General features: G+C 45.1%; 1 protein-coding gene across 1 annotated transcript in view; it reads left to right on the top strand.

The window, feature by feature from the left end:
* ak9 (adenylate kinase 9) overlaps window positions 1-18,742 on the top strand; it is a 156,772-nt gene extending 138,030 nt beyond the window's left edge. The window contains exons 18-19 of the mRNA XM_041187856.1: window positions 17,596-17,678; window positions 18,714-18,742. Of these exons, the coding sequence (XP_041043790.1) occupies window positions 17,596-17,609 (14 nt within the window). The 3' untranslated portion in view covers window positions 17,610-17,678; window positions 18,714-18,742. The remainder of the gene's footprint in view (window positions 1-17,595; window positions 17,679-18,713) is intronic.
* Window positions 18,743-20,233: the final 1,491 nt, after the last annotated feature.

Genomic DNA, 20,233 nt, shown 5'->3' on the forward strand with positions numbered 1-20,233 from the left:
AGGAAATTTCCTTGCAGAAGTCCATGATGGTACATGTTGTACACATCTTGTTGGAAAGGTATAATTAGTGGACCAAGTACCTTCCATACTCAAGTTCAGAGTTGCAATATTAAACTAATGAGATGAGATAATATAAAATATATTCCCACAAAATAGACTACAATATATCAGTCCTGCAACAAATAAATGAACCTCTATTATACTGGAACTAGCTTATAAACATTTAGGGCTAGAAGTTGTGTTAACCTGACTTCTAGGTTCAGGGAAAACAATTCGCGACCTGCTTGTATGTGTTCAAATGGAGGTGGGCAGCATGCAAATTTGGTGTACCTACCTCATCTGCATGATTCTAGCATCTAGTAAAGCAGATCCAGGTCTGCTGTCTTCTTAACACTGTGGTTGTCTCTGCACTCAGTAGGGGAGTCTTACGATCCCCGCAGAGACCTATAACTTCTAAAAACAGATTTGAATTTCCACATGATAGCTGAAAGAATGACACAATAAGATTTCACATTTTAAAGCTTTTGCTGCAACAAATGACTAAAAGCACTTTTAACAAAAAGACTTTTATTTTTGCAGGCAGCTTATACTTTAAACCACAGATAGAGATATTCCCCTTTTATACTTATTACACATTGCACTCTCCACAAAATTACAGTCCTTATAGCAAATAGTCCACTGTTGCTCCTACCTTCCATGGGATTCCCATATCCATAGTTCTCAGAGTAATAACTTTGAGTGACCATCTCCAGGTGCTTTCCTCAGTTCTCAGAGTTCTTTATATCTGCCACCAGCAACAAAGCCTGCTCCAGTGATTATTCTTCACCTGACCATGGCAGGATGAATCTCCCAGAATCCTAGATGGCTGCAGGACATGTCCCTTCACCTAGAAACTGTTTCCCTCCTGCATCTGGCAATGGTAACTTTCAAAGACAAGCAGCCTTTTCTCTCTAGAAACTCCTATCCGTAAGCTCCACAGGGAAACCTGTAATTTGATCTAAAAACATAGAAACAGAAAATAGGAGCAGGAGTAGGCCCTTTGGGCCTGCTCCACCATTCATCATGATCATGGCTGATCATCCAACTCAATAGCCTGCTCCCGCTTTCTCCCCATATCCTTTGATCCTTTCGTCCCAAGAGCTATATCCAACTCCTTCTTGAAAACATACAATGTTTTGGCCTCAACTTCTTTCTGTGGTAGTGAATTCCACAGACTCACCACTCTCTGGGTGAATAAATTTCTCCTCATTTCAGTCCTAAATAGTCTACAATGTATCCTCAGACTGTGATCTCTGGCTCTGGCCTCCCCCACCATCAGGAACATCTTTCCTACATCTATCCTGTCTAGTCCTGTTAGAATTTTTTTAGGTTTCTATGAGATCCTCTCTCATTCTTCTGAACTCCAGCAAATATAATCCTAACCAACTCGATTTCTCCTCATATGTCAGTCCCGCCATCCCAGGAATCAGTCTGGTAAACCTTCGCTGCATTTCCTCTATAGCAAGAACATCCTTCAGATAAGGAGACCAAAACTGCACACAATATTCCAGGTGTAGTCTCACCAAGGCTTTGTACATTTGCAGCATGACATCCCTGCCCCTGTACTTGAATCCTCTCGCTATGAAGGTCAACACACTGTTTGCTTTCTTTACTGCCTACTGCACCTGCATGCTTACCTTCAGTGATTGGTGTATGAGGACATTCAGGGGAAAGCAGCAACAGCCAAATTCATTGCACTATGGTTGGCTCTGCTGCACAGGGGAGGAGTAAAAAGTGTGGGAATGCAATAGTTATAGGGGATTCAATTGTAAGGGGAATACATAGGTGTTTCTGTGGCCGCAAATGAGACTCTAGGATGGTATGTTGCCTCCCTGGTGCTAGAATCAAGCATGTTTTAGAGCGGCTACAGGAGATTCTGAAGGGGGAGGGTGAACAGCTAGTGATCGTGGTACAAACTGGTACAAACGACTTAGGTAAAAAAAAGGATGAGGTCCTAAAAGCAGAATATTGGGAGTTAGGAAGTAAGTTGAAAAGTAGGACCTCAAAGGCAGTGATCTCAGGATTACTACCAGTGCCACGTGCTAGTCAGAGTAGAAATAGCAAAATATATCAGATGACTACGAGGCTGAAGAGATGGTGTGAGGGGGAGGGTTTCAGATTCCTGGGACATTGGGACTGGCTCTGGGGGAGGTGGGACCAGTACAAACTGGATGGGGTTACACCTAGGCAGGACCGGGACTGATGTCCTATGGGGAATATTTGCTAGAGTGTTTGGGGAGGGTTTAAACTAAAATGGCAGGGGGATGAGAACCTATGCAAAGAGTCAGAGGAGGGGGAATCAAGGACAAGAACAAAAAGGGAAAATAAGAAAGGGGAATAAGAAAAGTGATAGGCAGAGAAATCAAGGGCAAGAATCAAACAGGGCCTCAGTGAAAAATAGTGGGAACGGGACAAGTAATGTTAAAAAGATAAGCTTTAAGGCTTTGTGCCTTAACACGAGGAGCATTCAATAAAGTGGATGAATTAACCTCGCAAATAGATGTAAACAGGTATGATATAGTCGGGATTACAAAGACATGGCTGCAGGGTGACCTGGGATTGGAACTGAACATCCAGGGGTTATTCAGTATTTAGGAAGGACAGACAAAAAGGAAAAGGCTGTGGAGTTGCATTGCTGGCTATAGAGGAAATTAACGCAATAGTGAGGAAAGATATTAGTTCTGATGATGTGGAATCTGTATGGGTAGAGCTGAGAAACACTAAGGGGCAAAAAACGTTAGTGGGGATTGTAATTAGACCCCCAAACTGTAGTGACAATGTTGGGAATGACATTAAACAGGAAATTAGAGACGCATGCAATAAAGGAACATCTGTAATTATGGGTGACTTTAATCTGCATATAGATTGGGCAAGTCAAATTAGTAACAATACCATAGAGGAGGAATTCCTGGAGTGTATGCGGGATGTTTTTCTGGACCAATACGTTGAGGAACCAACTAGAGAACAGGCCATCCTAGACTGGGTATTGTGTAATGAGAAAGGAATAATTGGCAATCTAGTTGTGCGAGGCCCCTTGGGGATGAGCGAACATATTATGATAGAATTCTTCATCAAGAGGGAGAGTGACGTAGTTGATTCTGAGACTAGGGTCCTGAATCTTAATAAAGGAAACTACGATGGTATGAGGCGCGAGTTGGCTATGCTGGATTGGGAAACATTTCTTAAAGGGATGACGATGGATAGGCAATGGCAAACATTCAAAGAGCACATGGGTGAACTGCAACAATTGTTTATTCCTGTCTGGCGCAAAAATAAAACAGGAAAGGTGGCCAAACCATGGCTTACAAGGGAAATTAGAGATAGTATTAGATCCATGGAAGAGTCATACAAATTGGCCAGAAACAGACCTGAGGTTTAGGAGCAGTTTAGAATTCAGCAAAGGAGGACCAAGGGATTGATTAAGAAGGCGAAAATAGAGTATAAGAGTAAGCTTGTGGGGAACATAAAAACTGACTGTAAAAGTTTCTATAGGTATGTGAAGAGAAAAAGATTGGTGAAGACAAATGTAGGTCCCTTACAGTCAGAAACAGGGTAATTTATAATGGGGAACAAAGAAATGGCTGACCAACTAAATACATACTTTGGTTCTGCCTTCACAAAGGAGGACACAAATAACATACCAGAAATGTTGGGGAACACAGATTTAGTGAGAGGGAGGAACGAAAGAAATCAGTATTAGTAAGGAAAGGGTGTCGGGGAAATTGATGGATTTGAAGGCCGATAAATCCCCAGGGCCTGATAATCTACATCCCAGGGTACTTAAGGAAGTGGCCCTAGATATAATGGATGCATTGGTGGTCATCTTCCGAGATTCTATAGATTCTGGAACAGTTCCTACAGATTGGAGGGTAGCTAGTATAATCCCACTATTTAAAAAGGGAGGTAGAGAGAAAACAGGGAATTATAGACCAGTCAGCCTGACGTTGGTAGTGGAGAAAATTCTAGAGTCCATTATAAAAGATTTAATAGCTGAGCACTTGGAAAACAGTGGCAGAATCGGACAGAGTCAGCATGGATTTACAAAAGAGAAAACATGCTTGACAAATCTAATGGGAATTTTTCGGGGATGTAACTAGTAGAGTTGATGAGGGGGAGCCAGTGGATGTGGTTTATTTGGACTTTCAGAAGGCTTTCAACAAAATCCCACATAAGAGATTAGCGTGTAAAATTAAAGCGCATGGGATTGGGGGTAGTGTATTGAGATGGATAGAAAACTGGTTGGCAGACAGGAAAAAAAGAGTAGGAATAAACGGGTCTTTTTCCGAATGGCAGGCTGTGATTAGTGAGGTACCGCTGGGATCGGTACTGGGTCCCCGGCTATTCGCATTATATATTAATGATTTAGATGAGGGAACTAAATGTTATATCTCCAAATTTGCAGATGACACAAAGCTGGGTGGGAGGGTGAGCTGTGAGGAGGATGCAGAGATGCTTCAGTGTGATTTTGACAAGCTGAGTCAGTGGGCAAATGCATGGCAGATGCAGTGTAATGTGGATAAATTGAGGTTATCCACTTTGGTAGCAAAAACAGGAAGACAAATCTGAATGGCTTTAAATTGAGAGAGGGGAATGCGCAACGAGACCTGGCTTTGTCTGCCCTGTTCCCCATGGCAATGTGCAACACATCAACCTTGCATCCAGATAAAAATGCTAATTAGCTATCCTTAACCACATCTCCTTTTCACCTTAGAAGTAAATGGATAGTTTATAGCCCAACTGTTTACAACTTGATAGTTACAATTCCTTTCTGGGACTTTGGGAGACTCAGGGTCTACTCATTGTAAACTCAGAGACTGTTGCCATTGGTCTCCAAGAGTAAATACCTTGCACCTTCTTCTCAGTAAAACAATCTAAGCTTTCTCCAACCACCCAGTTTTACTGCCAGACAGACTGGTCACATGACCCCCTTCATTTATCCTAAGTTTAAAGCTACAGTTCCAAATTAAAATGACCTTCTAAACCTTATTATTGTAACAAGCCCACTGGCATTATTCAGGAATCATGGGTGGGATTTTCTCCACCATGCACTAGGTATGTCGGTGGGCGTGAAAACAGCGTTTCTCAGCGCCAGCCACCATGGCAGGATTTTGCGCCTTAACATCTGCTTCCTGCCTCATTAATTATGTACACATGGGAAACACTCAGATCGTGGTAAGGCGGCCACTGATTTGCCCACCAGACTGTGAGCTCACCACTTCCTTACTCTGGGCGCCATATTTAAACAGCACCCGTGCACAGCATTCTCAATGCATGCTGAAGACATAGCCCCGAAAGCCAAGAAGATGGCAGCCCTCAAGTTTAGTGATGCCTCCATGGGGCACCTGCTGGACACTGTGGTGGCCCGCCGCAATGTCCTCTATCCCCGTGATGGCCACAGGAGGTCCACCAACCTCACCACTCTGGCTTGGGAGGTGGTGGCAGGGGTGCTAATGCTGCACAAAGGAGGTCAGCCACCCAGTGAGAAAGAGGATGAATAATCTCATCCGTTCCATAAGTCAACCATCAGCTCACTCTCAATCCACACACACTCAAGTCCATCAGACATTCACAGGGATCCCACGCACTGTCAGCTCAAGGGACATCACCGCTCACACACCACACACCTTCACATCTCCATCTAGGCTCATCTCCTCTGGAGCTTGTGTCCTTCACTATAGAGGATATAAAAAACATTCCAGTAATAGCTGTAAATAGGGAGGTGGAGGGAAGAGAGGAACTTGGTGAAATTACAATCATTGGGGAAGCAGTACTGAGCAAACTGATGGAGCTGTGGGCTGACAAGTCTCTGGGTCCAGATAGACTTCATCCTCAGGTCTTAAAAGAAGTGGCTAGTGAGGTAGAAGATGTGTTGGTGTTAATTTTCCAAAATTCCCGAGATTCTGGATAGGTTCCATTAGATTGGAAAGTAGCAAATATAGCCTCTCTATTCAAGATGTAAGGGAGGCAGAAAACGGGAAACTATAGGCCAGTTAGCTTGACGTCTGTCGTGGGGAAGGTGTTACAGTCGATCAGTAAAGAGGTTATAGCTGGGCACTTAGAAAAGTGAGGTAATTGGAAGAGTCAACATGGCTTTATGAAAGGGAAACCATATTTAACTAATTTATTAGAGTTATCTAAAGGAGTAACATGTGTGGTGGATAGAGAGGAGCCTTTAGACGTACTGTACTTGGATTTCCAGAAAGTATTTGAAAAGGTACCACATCAAAGGTTATTTTAGAAAGTAAAAACTCACAGTGTAGGAGGTAACATATTAGCTTGAATAGAAGATTGGCTAGCTGGCAGAAAACAGAGAGTATGCATAAATGGGCCTTTGTCTGATTGACAAGATGTGACGAATGGAGTCCCGCAGGGGTCTGTGCTAGGGCCTCAACTTTTTACAATTTACATCAATGACTTAGATGAGGGGAGCAAAGGCATGGTAGCTAAATTTGCCGACAACACAAATATAGGTAGAAAAGTGTGTTATGAAGAAGACATAAGGAGTTTGCAGACAGATATAGATAAATTGAGTGAGTGGGCAAAAATGTGGCAGATGTGAAGTTGTTCACTTAGGCAGGAAGAATAAAAAAGCGGGGCATTACTTAGATGGAGAACGACTGCAGAATTCGAAGGTGCAGAGGGATCTAGGTGTTCTCGTGCCTGAGCTACAAAAAGTTAATATGCAGGTACAGCATGTAATCAAGAAGGCTAATGGAATGCTATTCTTTATTAAGAGAGGAATTGAATAAAAGTAGGGATGTTATGCTTCAGTTATACAGGGCATTGGTGAGACCACATCTCAAATAGTGGGTGCAGTGTTGGGCTCCTTATTTAAGGAAGGACATAAATGCGTTGAAGGTAGTTCAGAGGAGGTTTACAAGATTAATACCTGGAATGAGCAGGTTGTCTTCTGAGGAAAGGTTGGACAGACTGGGCTTGTTCCCACTGGAGTTTAGAAGAGTGAGGCGTGAGTTGATTGAAGTATATAAGATCCTGAACGGTCTTGTCAATGTGGACATGGAAAGGATGTTTCTGATTGTGGGTGAGTCCAGAACTAGGGGGCACTATTTTAAAATTAGGGGTCAGCCTTATAGGACAGAGATGCAGAGAAATTTTTTCTCTCAGAGGGTTGTGCGGCTTTGGAACTCTCTGCCTTAGAAGGCAGCGAATATTTTGAAGGCAGAGATGGATAGATTCTTGTTAGGCAAGGGAATCAAAGGTTGTCAGGGTAGATGGGAATTTGGAACTCGAAACACAAAGAGATCAGCCATGATCTTATTGAATGGCAGAGCGGGCTTGAGGGGCCAATTGGCCTACTTCTGCTCCTGTTTCGTATGTTCATATGTCCTCATCTCATCCATCGTTCCACTCACTGCCCACACATAGCAAGCATCCTTATCTACTGCCCTAACATGCATCCTGCTCACTCTCTCCATCTGTCTTTATGCAGGACAAGCTCGCAAACAATCACAGGGAGAGGCCCCAGACTAGGTGGGTGGAACGCCAGAACTCAAAGTCCCCATTGTCTTTGAGAACAGAGCCATCGGGCTGGTCGGAAAGAGTGTGGACCATGCCTGTGGCAACGGTGATGTCGTCCCTGAAATGATGATACTGCAAGTGCATTGTCCTGTTTTAGAGTTGCCTGCCATGCACTATCTCTACTTGCGTTCATAGGCACCTCTGCAAAGCTGCCAAGCCCTCAACCAGCCAGGCCATTAGCTTGAGCCCTGACAATGCCTCAGATGAGGAACCTGAGGACAGTACCGTTGAAAGCCTGTCACAGAGTCACAGACCTCGGTGGTACTCAGTTCTCAGGGTCACAATCTGGCGAGCACAACGCACAATTTGGTCTGCAGCAGGCAGAGGCAGCGACACCGGAGGTTGCCGGCACTCGGAGCGCTCCTGGAGGCCACGATTCTGCAGTGTCGGATGACGAGCCCCCGGACTTGGTTCTAAATCAGTTGGTGGAGCTGCAGCAACAATCACGGCAACATCAGGAAGGGATGGCAGCTGCATTTCTCAGATTGCAATGGATGATGAAGGAGTCTATCTGTGTTCAGCCTGAGCTGATAGCGCCAGCATGCCAACACACTGAGGGCAACTGTTAGGATGGCTGTCACCATGGAGACCTTGGTCCATACACTGGTTTTGCACTGTTGCAGGAGCAGCACTCCATCGCTTTAGCCATTGGTTGCACCCATGAGCGGCTATGTGAAAGGGAAAAGGGGAGCCTTGATTTCACTCCAACTGTCCTTTCTCCTCAAGTAGTCAGCCAGGGGCTCTTGGGCACCCATAGGGAGGAGCAACAGCAGCTGGACACCTCAGGGTCATCCATCCAGGTGACTCCGGGACTGACCCGCTGATCCCAATCCTGTCTTCCTGTGACCCCCATCACCTCCGGCTCCACGGGCCGAGGAGGGTGCACCTGCCTCACAGCTGGCCACGCAAAGCAGGCCGGGGCGCTCCAAGTCTCAGCCCTCCAGAGGACGCCCGCCAATTTCATCACAGACAACAGGGCGTAGCAGTCAGCAGGCTGCCTCCACCTCCACTGTGGATGTTGGGAAAGCATCCAGATGTAGCAGTATGGTTAGGAGGATCAAGAAAATTTAGGAGCACAACGGTGGCACGGGTGTTCACAACAATTATATAATGATCACAAATGTAATTAGAATTGCACCCATTTCACATTTCCTCTTGTGTATGCCTTTTTTTAATGATGAACTGTGTTGCTGTCAATCAGATGTGATACCATGGCCCCACTTTTTGCGGATGTCGCTATCATGGGCCTCTTGTCTGTGTAGTGTACATCCTTATCACCAAAGTGTGTGCCCCCTTTTCAGATCATTCTCAACATCGGTGATGCCTCGACCTTAATGTTAAACGTGCTTCTGGAAGGAACCTTGCTGACATGCTTTTCAGGGTCATGTCATGTTTATTCTTGGCTGTGTAAGATTGAGGCAAAGGTGTTCTCCTTTCTCGTCTGCATTCTTGAAAGGTGAGAGATGTGCTAACATATGGAGAAGGATCGTATATCATACAACTCTGTGTTCTTTGTCATCTGACAGGGCTTTCATGCAATGAGTCCATACTCCGAGCTTGTGTGTGCTCCTGCCTGTCAACCATGTTTCCAACTTTCCGAGTGTACATCTGCTAAACTCACCAATAAGTGGGAGCACCTTGCCACCTCAAGTTCCCAAGCTCTGCCCCTCTCAGCCACATTGTTGCCTTGGCGCTTGAACCAACAACCTTGAGCCTTTCTCAATCTGTAATTGTCTGTATTGCAGCCACAAGGCTTTCATCACAATGTTGGGTGCATCCCATTACCTAAACATCGCCGAGACGAGTGATGCTAATTGCAAATGATAATTTTTTTGGGATGGTCAATAGGGCCTTTGAACATGCTCTGGAAGCGCACATCATAGCTTTAGACAATGTTGAGGGGAGCAAAGGGATAGGAGCGAGGATGTACTGTAGCTGAACTGTGCCTTTTACTAGCAACAACTTGTGACCTTAAGGGCTTCATGGTGTCTGAGCAGTTTGGAGTCTGCAAGGCCCAGGGTTGGCAATGAGGGCACAATGAGTCTTAAAGCGGAGGCAATTTAATGTCTGGCATGTAAGTGGTTGTACATCGTCATCCTCAGGTGGTCCACATGCATAGTAAGGTGAGGATAAAAGCAGGCCAGAATCCATAATTGAGAGTGCCGGCTGTTAATGTGATAGAGAAGAAGGTGGCACAGAGGATTGAGTCATCTCTGATCATCAGTCATCACTTGCAGAATGCCTTCAGCTGCCTTGGCCCAAGCATCACCTATCAGTTTCATCATCTGAACACAGACTGAACACAGACTATGTTCTCCCATTGCTGGGGATAGATCTCCTTGAGGAGCTTTATCAGATTGAAGGCATACAGCTACCAGCCCACTGAGGATAATGTAACAGTTCCTGGCTCTTGTAGGCTGCCATTATGACTGGGATGCTGGAGAGACACTTGAAGAGGCAGCACCTTCTGGCATCTGATGCCGGGACTCCCTCCTCATCTCAGCAAGGACACATGCTCCCAAGGCTTCATTATCTTTCAAAATATCAGGACAATGTGAGCCTGATGTGTAACTATTCACTCTCATATTGAAGTGCATGGTTGAAATGAAAGGAATCGCAATGCTGGTGGTCATGTTTGCCCATGATGGAGGGCACTTGTCCAAGAGGATATTCACTGCAACTTATTGTCCTCCTCACAGAATATAGTGGCTCTGAGGGCTTCAATTGCATACCTGCTTCATCTGGCTCATACTATGGCCTCTTCCCCTGCATGCTTGGCTTCCTCAAAAACAATGCCCTCTTTGATGTTCTCACCGGAGGAGGCATGCAGCTACTTCATGTTAACATCTGGTAAGCACTCCCTCCTTAGCAGCACCAGGTTGTGCAGCACACAGCAAGCCACAAATATCCGTGAGGAGTGTACTGGAGTACTCTGCTAGATCTGTCCAAGCATCGGAATTGCATCTTTAAGATACCTATGGTGTGCTGCACCAACTTTCGGGTAGCGGCATGCCGGACCTTCTCTCTGCAGGATTCTGTGGCCGCTACACGAGTGTAATCAACCATGTTCTTTGCGGGTACCCTTTGCCACTGAGGGGGCAGCCCTGGATCCTGTGTGGTCCCTTGAAGATATCTGGGATCTGCGATCTACTTGAGATGTATCAGCTGTGGATGCTTCCTGGATATCTGCCGCAAACTTGCATGCTCAGTCCATCATGGTCGCAGAGCAGCTATCCATTGAGCAAGCGGTAGCCTTTCATGTTTACGTATTGGAGTGCTTGTTGCCAAGGAGCTTTTATAACCATGTGAGTGCAGTCGATGGCACCCTGCATCTGTGGGAATCCGGAAATCTCTGCAAAGCCCAGTGCTCTGGCATCCTGGCTTGCTCGGTCTCTGTTGAAGTTGACATAATTGTGGACCTTGGCAAAAAGGGCGTTTGTTATTCTGACGTATGCATTTGCATGTGGATGAGCGATCCTACAGATGTCCCCAGTGGAGCCCAGCACCAATCTCTGGCACTAAGGACTCACACTTATCCTCCAGATCCTCCAGCTAACTGTCACACATGTTCCAGTGCTGCCAGCCTGATGCCCACTTCTCTCAATAGAGGCCACATATCTCCAGCTATTCAGCCACACTGCAACACAATCACTGACATTCTGCCCTCTCTCTCGCAAGACAAGATAGCACATAACTGTCGGGAGCTGGTCAGAACAGGCAGGGGACGGGGGATGTAGCCAGGGTAAAATAGAGCCAAAGGTTAATTGTAAAAGCTGTAATAGAACATTGGCTGATCTTTAAGGAGGAGATGTTTCAGGTACAGGCGAGGCATATTCCAATTAGGGTGAAAGGTAAGGAAAGCAAAGCCAGGGCCTTTGGATGATTTGGGAGAGTGAATATAATGAAACAAAGAAAAGAGGGTGAATGATGCATGTCTGGTGAATTCTTCAAGCCAGAACCCAATGCCCAATGCAATAAGTTGAGAGGCAAAGTGAAGAGGAAAATATGACTGGCAAAGAGAATATAAGAATAGAATGACAGTTAGCATAAAAGGGAACCTAAAAATGTTCCACAGGCATATGACTAGTAAGCAGGCAGCAAGAGGTGGGATGGGGCCTATTAGGGATAGCGAGAGTGATATATGTTTAGAGGCATAGAGCAAGGCTAGAATACGATGAGTATTTTGTACCTGTGTTTACTAAGGAAGAGGATGCTGACAAATATCAGTAGCGGTGGAGATAATGGATGAAAATTGATATAAAGGATGTACTGGAAAGGCTGGCTATACTTCAAGCGGATAAATTGCCTGATCTGGGTGGCTTGCATCCCAAGTTGTTAAAGGAAGTTGAAGTGGATCAAATCTTCCCTAGATACGGGGGAGGTGCTAGAGAATTGGCAAAACATGACACCCTTATTCATGAAAGGATATAAGGACTGTCATTGTAAATATACGCCAGTTAGTTTAGCATCGTTGGTGGGTAAGGGTTTTAGAAACAATATTCTGGGAAAAAAATCAACAGGTACTTCAAGAGGTTTGAGTTAATTAAGGAGAGCTGGCATGGATTTGTAAAAGGCAGACCCTGCTTAGCTAATTGAATTTTTTCATGAAGTAACAGAATGTGAGGGGAAAGCAATAGATGTTGTCTATATGGAATTTAAGAAAGTCTTTGACAAGGTGCCACATAAAAGGCTGGTGGATGGTTAACAAAATTGATATACATGGAATAGGAAGGTCAGTGTTTGCAGTGACAAAAATAGCGAATGAACGTTTTTTATTCAGACTGGAGGATGGTAGTGGTGTTCCCCAAGGTTCAGTGTTAGGTACACTTTTTTTGTTGATATTGTGGCTTACAGTGAAAATGTAACCAATTGACTGCAACAGGATAAACCTAGCAGAATAGACAGACAAATGGAAAATGGAATTTAATACACGGGTTCAAATATAGTAACCGCCATGTAGATTTATTTAAATGGCTTCCATTTCTTCACTAAAATTGATGATCATCACCCCTATCTAACCTAAAAATCTGGCCATCTGCCAAACTAATAAAATTATTTCTATCCAGAGGTGATGCATTTTGTCAAAAGGGATAGGGAGAGACAATATAGACTAAATGGCACAGATCTAAAAAGAGTACAGGAAGAGGGGGATCAGGGGGTTCATGTGCATAGGTCTTTGAAGGTGGCCGGACATATTGAGGGAGCAGTTAGCAAAGCACAGTTTATTCTGAACCTGTATGAAGTTCTGGTTAGGTAGGCCACAGTTCTGGGCATCACCCTTTAGGAAAGCTGTGAGGGTCCACGAGAGAGTGCAGAGACTACCAGAATTGCTCCAGGGACAAGGGATTTTAGCGACAAGGTTATGTTAAAGATGCTGGTATTCTCTTTGGAACAAAGGAGATTGAGGGAAATTTGATAGAGATGTACAAGATTATGACAAGTTTAGACAAGGTATACACAGAGTAACTGTTCCCATTAGCTGATGGTACTAGGACTGAGGGAAACAGATTTAAAGTTTTGGGCAAGAGATGCCAGAGAGATGTGTGGAATGGATTTTTTCATGCAGCGAGTGGTAATGACCTAGAACTCGATGTCTATGAAGGTCGTAGAAGCAGAGGCAATGAATGATTTCAAAAGGAAGTTGGATGGGTACTTGAAAGAAATAAACTTGCAGGGCTACGAGATTAGAGCAGGGAAATGGGACTGATTGGATTGCTGGACAGAGAGTTGGCATGGACTATACAGGCCAAAATGCCTCCTCCTGTGCCATAATGACTCTGACTCTAAAGACACCTGCATCTCCTGAGCCCTACAGAGGAGATGGCTCAAAGCATCATTTGGACTGGCTATGACAGAACCTATGCCTACCAGGCAGCCTCCTGTCACTGTCAAGGAGCATGGCGGAGTCTGGCTTGAAGTTAGCAGAGGGCATGCTGCAGAGCTTGCCTCTGCGCCATCTCCCTGTCTTGCTGTAGACCCAAAGGCACTGGCACTGTTGCCCCTCTATATTTGTTGCAACCTTTGAGTGGACAGATGACCTATTCCTCTGCTCCTCTAAGAGAGTGCAGCAACATTCTCTCGCAAATCCAGGAACTCATCAACAATTTGGGTACCTAGCCCTTTAAATAATGCTCGTGTAGGGTCCATTCTGTAGCAGAAAAATTGTCTAAGCCTTCAATGTCCAAGTTAGGGATCCTGGTGTTGCCTCAACCGTTTGGGCTGAGTGAAGTTAATATCGATTCAAAACCTTCCAATGTGCGCAGGGGCGCCCCCGCGTTCTCCCTTCTCTTCACCAAACACAATGTGCACAGGAAGCCACTGGTAGTGCTGCAAACCCCTGGGGAAAGCAGCGCTAGGTCCTCTACACAAGGGAATTTTGTAGCCAATGTTTTGACCCAAATAATTCAATTCTCCGAAGGTATTTATTTACCTACAGTTTTTTAAAACCAGCATATGGCAACTTGACAATTTCAACATAAACATTTTTAAAAAAATTGTAAATGGGATGTGGCATCGCTGGCTAGGCCAGCATTTATTAACCATTCCTAATTGCCTTTGTTCAGAGGGCATTTAAGAGTCAGCCACATTGCTGTGGGTCTGGAGTCACATGTATACTGGGTAAGGACAGCAGATTTCCTTTGATAAAAGACATTAGTGAACCAGATGGGTTCTTACAACAATCTGTAATGGTTTCATGGTTATCATCAGACTTAACTCCAGATTTTTATTGGATTCAAATTTCACCATCTGCTATGGTGGGATTTGAACCTTGGTCCCCAAAGCTTAACCCTGGGTCTCTGTTATACCAGTCTATTGACAATACCAGTATGCCACCACCTCCCCCATCTTGCATGTGTATGGTATTCATACATAAAAATTGATCTTGAAACTTTAAATTTGTGTTATTTTGACATTTTCCTTTTTTACTGATTATCAGAGAACCTGCCTGCTTAAAATTGAGGAAAATTTTACCAATCTTTTATATACTGTTCCTTTGTTGGTGTCAGAATGTACCACGATAGATTACTTTGATAATTGGTAAACTGTCTTAAAATAGAATTGTGATGTTTTGTATGCTTCTTAATGCCTTTAGGAAAATTCCTGCTAAGCAGATTGTATACTTTAAATAAAGATCAGATTGAAGTCAAAATGATACATAGACTTAAAGCAATGGAAGCAAAAAAGAAACTTGATGCGTGAGTACATCAGCTTTCTTATTGCTGCTTTTCTCTTGTGTGATTTGATTTGCTTGTGCCTTTTTGTATGTCTTTGTAGTTTTGTTTTTTCCACCTGAGGTGCAAAGGGTAAGTTTGGAGAAAGAAGTTCAGGGAAGAGAAACTGCAGATGGGTACCTTTGATGAAAGCATGACAGCAAGTGAGAGTTTTTTGAGGTTGGGGATAGGCTTGTTGCTGGAAATAGATGGTAGGTAATCTGAGGGAGTGGACAATGTTAGGTCCTGAGACAGTAATGGTGGCAAATGCAAGAGGGAACAGCATATTATGAGTACAAAGGTGGTTGAGGGAGTACATTGAGCAGTAAATTGGACTTGGAGGGAGGGAGAACAGTGCAAACAGAGATGGGATAGGGAAATATTAATTTGTTTTAAAGTGCTTGCAGCTCTATCTGTAAACAACATGCCTTGGGCACTGGGTGTATTATCAACCCTGGGAATGTTATTTTAATTTACGTTGAAAAGTTTTTTAAACTTTTATTACAGTGGGGTAATAGTGTCCCCTTAAATGGGCACTTAATTGGTAATGCGTTGTTTTATTTGTTTATGTGTTCCAAAAGAGGTATAACGAAGCAACAGCAGTATAAGCATCTTTTTAAAAATTTATTTATGGGATGTGGGTATCGCTGGTTGGCCAGCATTTATTGCCCATCCCTAATTGCCCTTGAGAAGGTGGTGGTGAGCTGCCTTCTTGAATTGCTGCAGTCCAGGTGGTGTAGGTACATCCACAGTGCTGTTAGGGTTCAGGATTTTGACCCAGTGACAGTGAAGGAACGGCAATATATTTCTAAGTCAGGATGGTGAGTAACTTGGAGGGTAACTTCCAGGTAGTGGTGTTGCAATGTATCTGCTGCCCTTGCCCTTCCAGATGGTAGTGGTCGTTGGCTTAGAAGTTGCTGCCTAAGGAGCCTTGGTGAGTTTCGCAGTGCAGTGATAGATGATACACACTGTTAGTCTGTTTGGTGGTGGTGGAGGGAGTAAATGTTTATGGAAGGGCTGCTAATCAAGCGTGCTGCTTTGTCCTGGATGGTGTCAAGCTTCTTGAGTGTTGTGGGAGCTGCACTCATCCAGGCAAGTGGAGAGTATTCCATCACACTCCTGACTTTGTGCCTTGTAGATGGTGGACAGGCTTTGGGCACCCAGGAGGTACAAAAAAATATTCATTCATGGGATATGAGCATGGTTGGAAAGGCCAGCATTTATTGTCCATTTTTTGTTGGGAGAAAGTGATGATGAACCATCTCCTTAAAACACAGTAGTCCATGTGATGAAGATCTTCCCAAAGAGTTTTTAGGTAAGGAATTCCAGGATTTTGATCCAGTGACAATGATAAATTGCAATATATGTCCAAATCAGGATGGTGGCTTTCAGGGCAACTTTGAATTGGTGGTGTTCCCATGGGACTGCTGCCCCTGTCCTAATAGGTAGTATAAGTTGTGGATTGGAGGTGCTGTCGAAGATACCTTGGTGAGTTGTTGTACTGCTCTTTGTAGATAGTATCTGATGCAGCTACTGGTGGGTCAGTGGTGGAGGGAGTACTTATCTGCTGCGCTTGTCCTTCTAGATGGTAGTGGTTGTGGGTTTTGGAGGTGCTGTCTAAGGAGGCTTGGTGAGTTCCTGCAGTGCATCTTGTAGATGGTACACACTGCTGCTACTGTGCGTCAGTGGTGGAGTTTCAGTAAGATCACCTCTCATTCTTCTAAACTCCAATGGGTATAGGCCCAACCTGTTCAACCTTTCTTCATAGAATAAGCCCTTCATCCCAGAATCAGTCAAATTAGCCTTCTCTGTACTGCTTTTAATGCAATTGTAACTTATTTTTCAAATAAGAAGTTCAAGACTATACAGAGTATTCCAGATGTGGTCTCACTAATACCTTGTACAGCTGCAGTAAAACTTCCCAACTTTTATATTCCATTCCCCTTGCAATAAACAACAACAATCCGTTTGCCTCCCTAATCGCTTGCTGTACCTGCATACTAACTTGATTTGTGTACCAGGACATCTACATCCCTCTGTACTACTGAGTTCTGCAATCTCTCTCCATTTAACTAACATATTGTTCTTCTTACCAAAGCGGACAGGTTCTCATTTTCCCACATTATACTCCATCTGCCAAATTTTTGCCCACTCATTTAACTTTCTATATCCCTTTGCAGACTCTCTACCTCCTCTTGACAATTACTTTCCTACCTATCTTGGTGTCATCAGCAAATTTAGCTACCATACATTCATCTTCATCCAAATCATTGATGTAGATTATAAATAGCTGTACTGATTTCAGTGGCACTCCACTAGCTACAGCTTGCCAAACGGAAAAAGACCGATTCATCCTTTCTCTCTGTTTCCAACAGGAGTTAAAAATAAAATAAAAATGTTGAAATCTAATTTAATACAGAGTACACGAGGAGACATGTTTTTAACATTTTTAAATTCTTTATTTATTTTTTAAAAATCTTCAGCTCCGTGCTTTCAGAGCGCTTACCTGTGCAAATGTCTGTGCTTGTCCCCCTCCCGCCCCCAACCCCAACCCCAACCCCAGCAATGGAGTCACATTACAGCAGATTTCCTTCCCTAAAAGGCATTAGTGAACTAGGTAGGATTGCTGATTGGATTGAATTTAAATTCCACAAGCTGTCCTGGTGAGATTTGAACCTGTGTCCCTGAAGCATAGGCTGGGCTTTGGGAATACTAGTCAAGTGACATTGCCACTGCACCACCCCAGCTCATCCTGAATGGTACAGGAGTCAAAGCAGATAATAATTATGATGTGCTATTTCCACAGACAAGCCATGTTAGAAGCTTTAAGAGACACAGAAGTAGAAAATCAACAGACAGAATCACTGGAGATGAAAGGGGAAGATGAAGGTATGTTACTTTAACAAAATGAATTCCACAATAGTATACAATATGTTATCAATCCATTTTTTTTAACTTGCACATCTGATCTTAGTGATATCCAAAAGTGAAAAAGCTTAAATTTTGACTTACAGTTTACTGCTCTTATTTCAAAGTTTCTCAATTCAAATTAGGAATAATACAAATAGGTGCAGGAATAGACCATATAACCCTCAAGCCTGCTTTGCCATTCAATGGGCAGAATTTTAAGGCATGGTTGGTGGAACTGTGAGCGGCCGAGAAAAGGTCTACTGCTTGCGATCGGCCCCCGACTGCGATTTCACGCTGGCGGGTCAATTAAGGCCCACCCAGCGTGAAACGCAACTCTGTTACTGGTCGGGAAGAGCCAAGTGGGGGCTGACGGTTGCCAGGTCCAATGGCGACATGGTGGCCATTTTTAAAATGGCCCAGACAGCCCAGAAGGGCTGCCACGGAAGGATGTTTGTTCTGCAAATTCTTGATGGAATTGAGTGCTACTGGAGATGCCAGGCAGGAGAGCAGGTTGAGTGGGCACTCGGCTCCCCAATTTTCGGATGAGGGCCTCGCAGCCCTGCCGGAGGAGATGGCTGCCAGGATAGACAGCCTTGTCCCCAGAGATGGAAGGAGGAACCCATCACACCTCACAAAGAGGGCATCGGAGGAGGTGGCAGCGCTGGTGAGCAGCCATGACGTGGTGCAGTGCATATGGGTGCGGTGCTGGAAGCAGTTCAATGACCTACTGCCTCAGGAAGGGTGAGTACCATGTTGGCATGGGTCAGTGTGCAGACGTGTTAAGGTGTGGCCATCCCTCTGTGGACCTTGGGGATGTTAGAGCCTGAGTGCCAACTGTCAATGATGCCGGAGTTGGACAAGGGGATGACCCCTGGCTGCTTGGACTGAGTGCCTTGCGGTTCGAGGGCCACGACTCGGATGTGTCCTGCAAGGTGTTCCTCAGCAGGGGTTGGCCAGGCTGCAGTAGCGCAGCAGGTAGAGAGTAGACTAATCAATGCTCCTCTGTCCTTTCAGGAGAAGACAAACCATAACCAAGCAGAGGGGGCATGTACAGACAGAGGCCCACCCAACCTGCTGCTGCTCATCAGATTCAAGCGGGACGCCCTAGAGCTCGAGAGCTGGTATGCTCCCTATGAAATTGGGCGTGGAGAGCCGGGGGTGCCAGATGAAGATAAGAGTGCAGTGCACAGAGGTGGGAGTTTCAGATTGTGCAACCATTCTAGTGTAGTCTCTTCATTGGCGTGGGCCTCGAACCCAGAGTCCCCATTGATCATTGAAAGATGATGGCACCATGATGCAGATCTCCATTGTCTCACCAGGGTGCCTGGCATGCACAGTGACAGTGCGGTGACTTTAATTAATGACATGTACTTGGACCCCGAAGGGCCACCCCTGACACCAGAAGACCACCGGGCTTCATTTGTACCTGCGTCACACACGCTCTCTGAAGCAGGTACCAGCACCTTGGTAGGCATTAGATCAGCGGCTAGAATGTCGGTGCACGTTTGTGAGGGCACTTCATACACGTTTGATGTGCAGGCGAAGGCAAAGAGTGCCCTTGTCACCCTGCAGCCATCCATCCAGTCGGGCTGGAGCTCAGAAGAACCTCGACACCTGGGAGTGTCTCAGGATGTAAGCATTATGGGAGCTGCCAGGGTACCTTGCACAGACGTGCAGAATCTGCATCCTGTAGTCACACACTATCCGTACTTCATGGAGTGGAATCTCTTCCTGTTGACGAAGGCACCTGTCTAACCCACTGGTGCCTTGATGGCCATTTGTAAGCAGTCGATTGCACACTTAATGCGGGGGAACCCAGCAATCACTGCGAAGGCTCTGACTCACTCAGCCTGGCTGGCCTTGTCCATGTGGTAAAGAATAAAGGCCAGTACCCGTCTGAACAGAGCTTCTGTCACCAGCTTGATACAACTATGGACAGCTGATTTTGAGACTCCACACAGAACCCCCACTGAACCCTGGAAAGAGCTGGAGGCATGGGATATGCACCCACACAGTCAGAGCTGATCTCAGGCCCAATCATCTGATAATTAGAGGTCATTGTCTGCCTTGAGAGACAGGGCCTCCTTCGGCATTGCACCTCAGACATATTGAGGTAGCAGCATTACCACCTGTAAACCCTGGCTTTGGGTTTTGCGGCTCCTGATGCCTTGGACTTCCTGCTGACCCTACACCCCTTGTGCTTGCACCTCCCACAGGTCCCCCTCCTGGAAGCTGCATTGGGATACCTGGCTTCTTCTCCCTTCTGCCCCTATCTTCCTCCTCAGAGGAGGTGCCACCACCGGAAACCACAGTCCCCATTACCAGGGTAATGGAAGGCTATCTAATACCTGGAAGGGTCCACATGGTCTGAATCCTCCAGGGCCTTTGGGGACACCAATGAGTCCTTAAATGAAGCCTGGGAAATGCTAACAATGAAGCCCTGAACAGAGCTGAAGCTGCCAAGTATCAGTAAGTCACCAGCAGCAAACCAGGTACCAACCTCCCCATTACTGACATTGGCAATGCTGCTCATC

This window comes from Carcharodon carcharias, chromosome 5, assembly GCF_017639515.1.
Source record: "Carcharodon carcharias isolate sCarCar2 chromosome 5, sCarCar2.pri, whole genome shotgun sequence".
Taxonomy (NCBI): Eukaryota; Metazoa; Chordata; class Chondrichthyes; order Lamniformes; family Lamnidae; genus Carcharodon; species Carcharodon carcharias.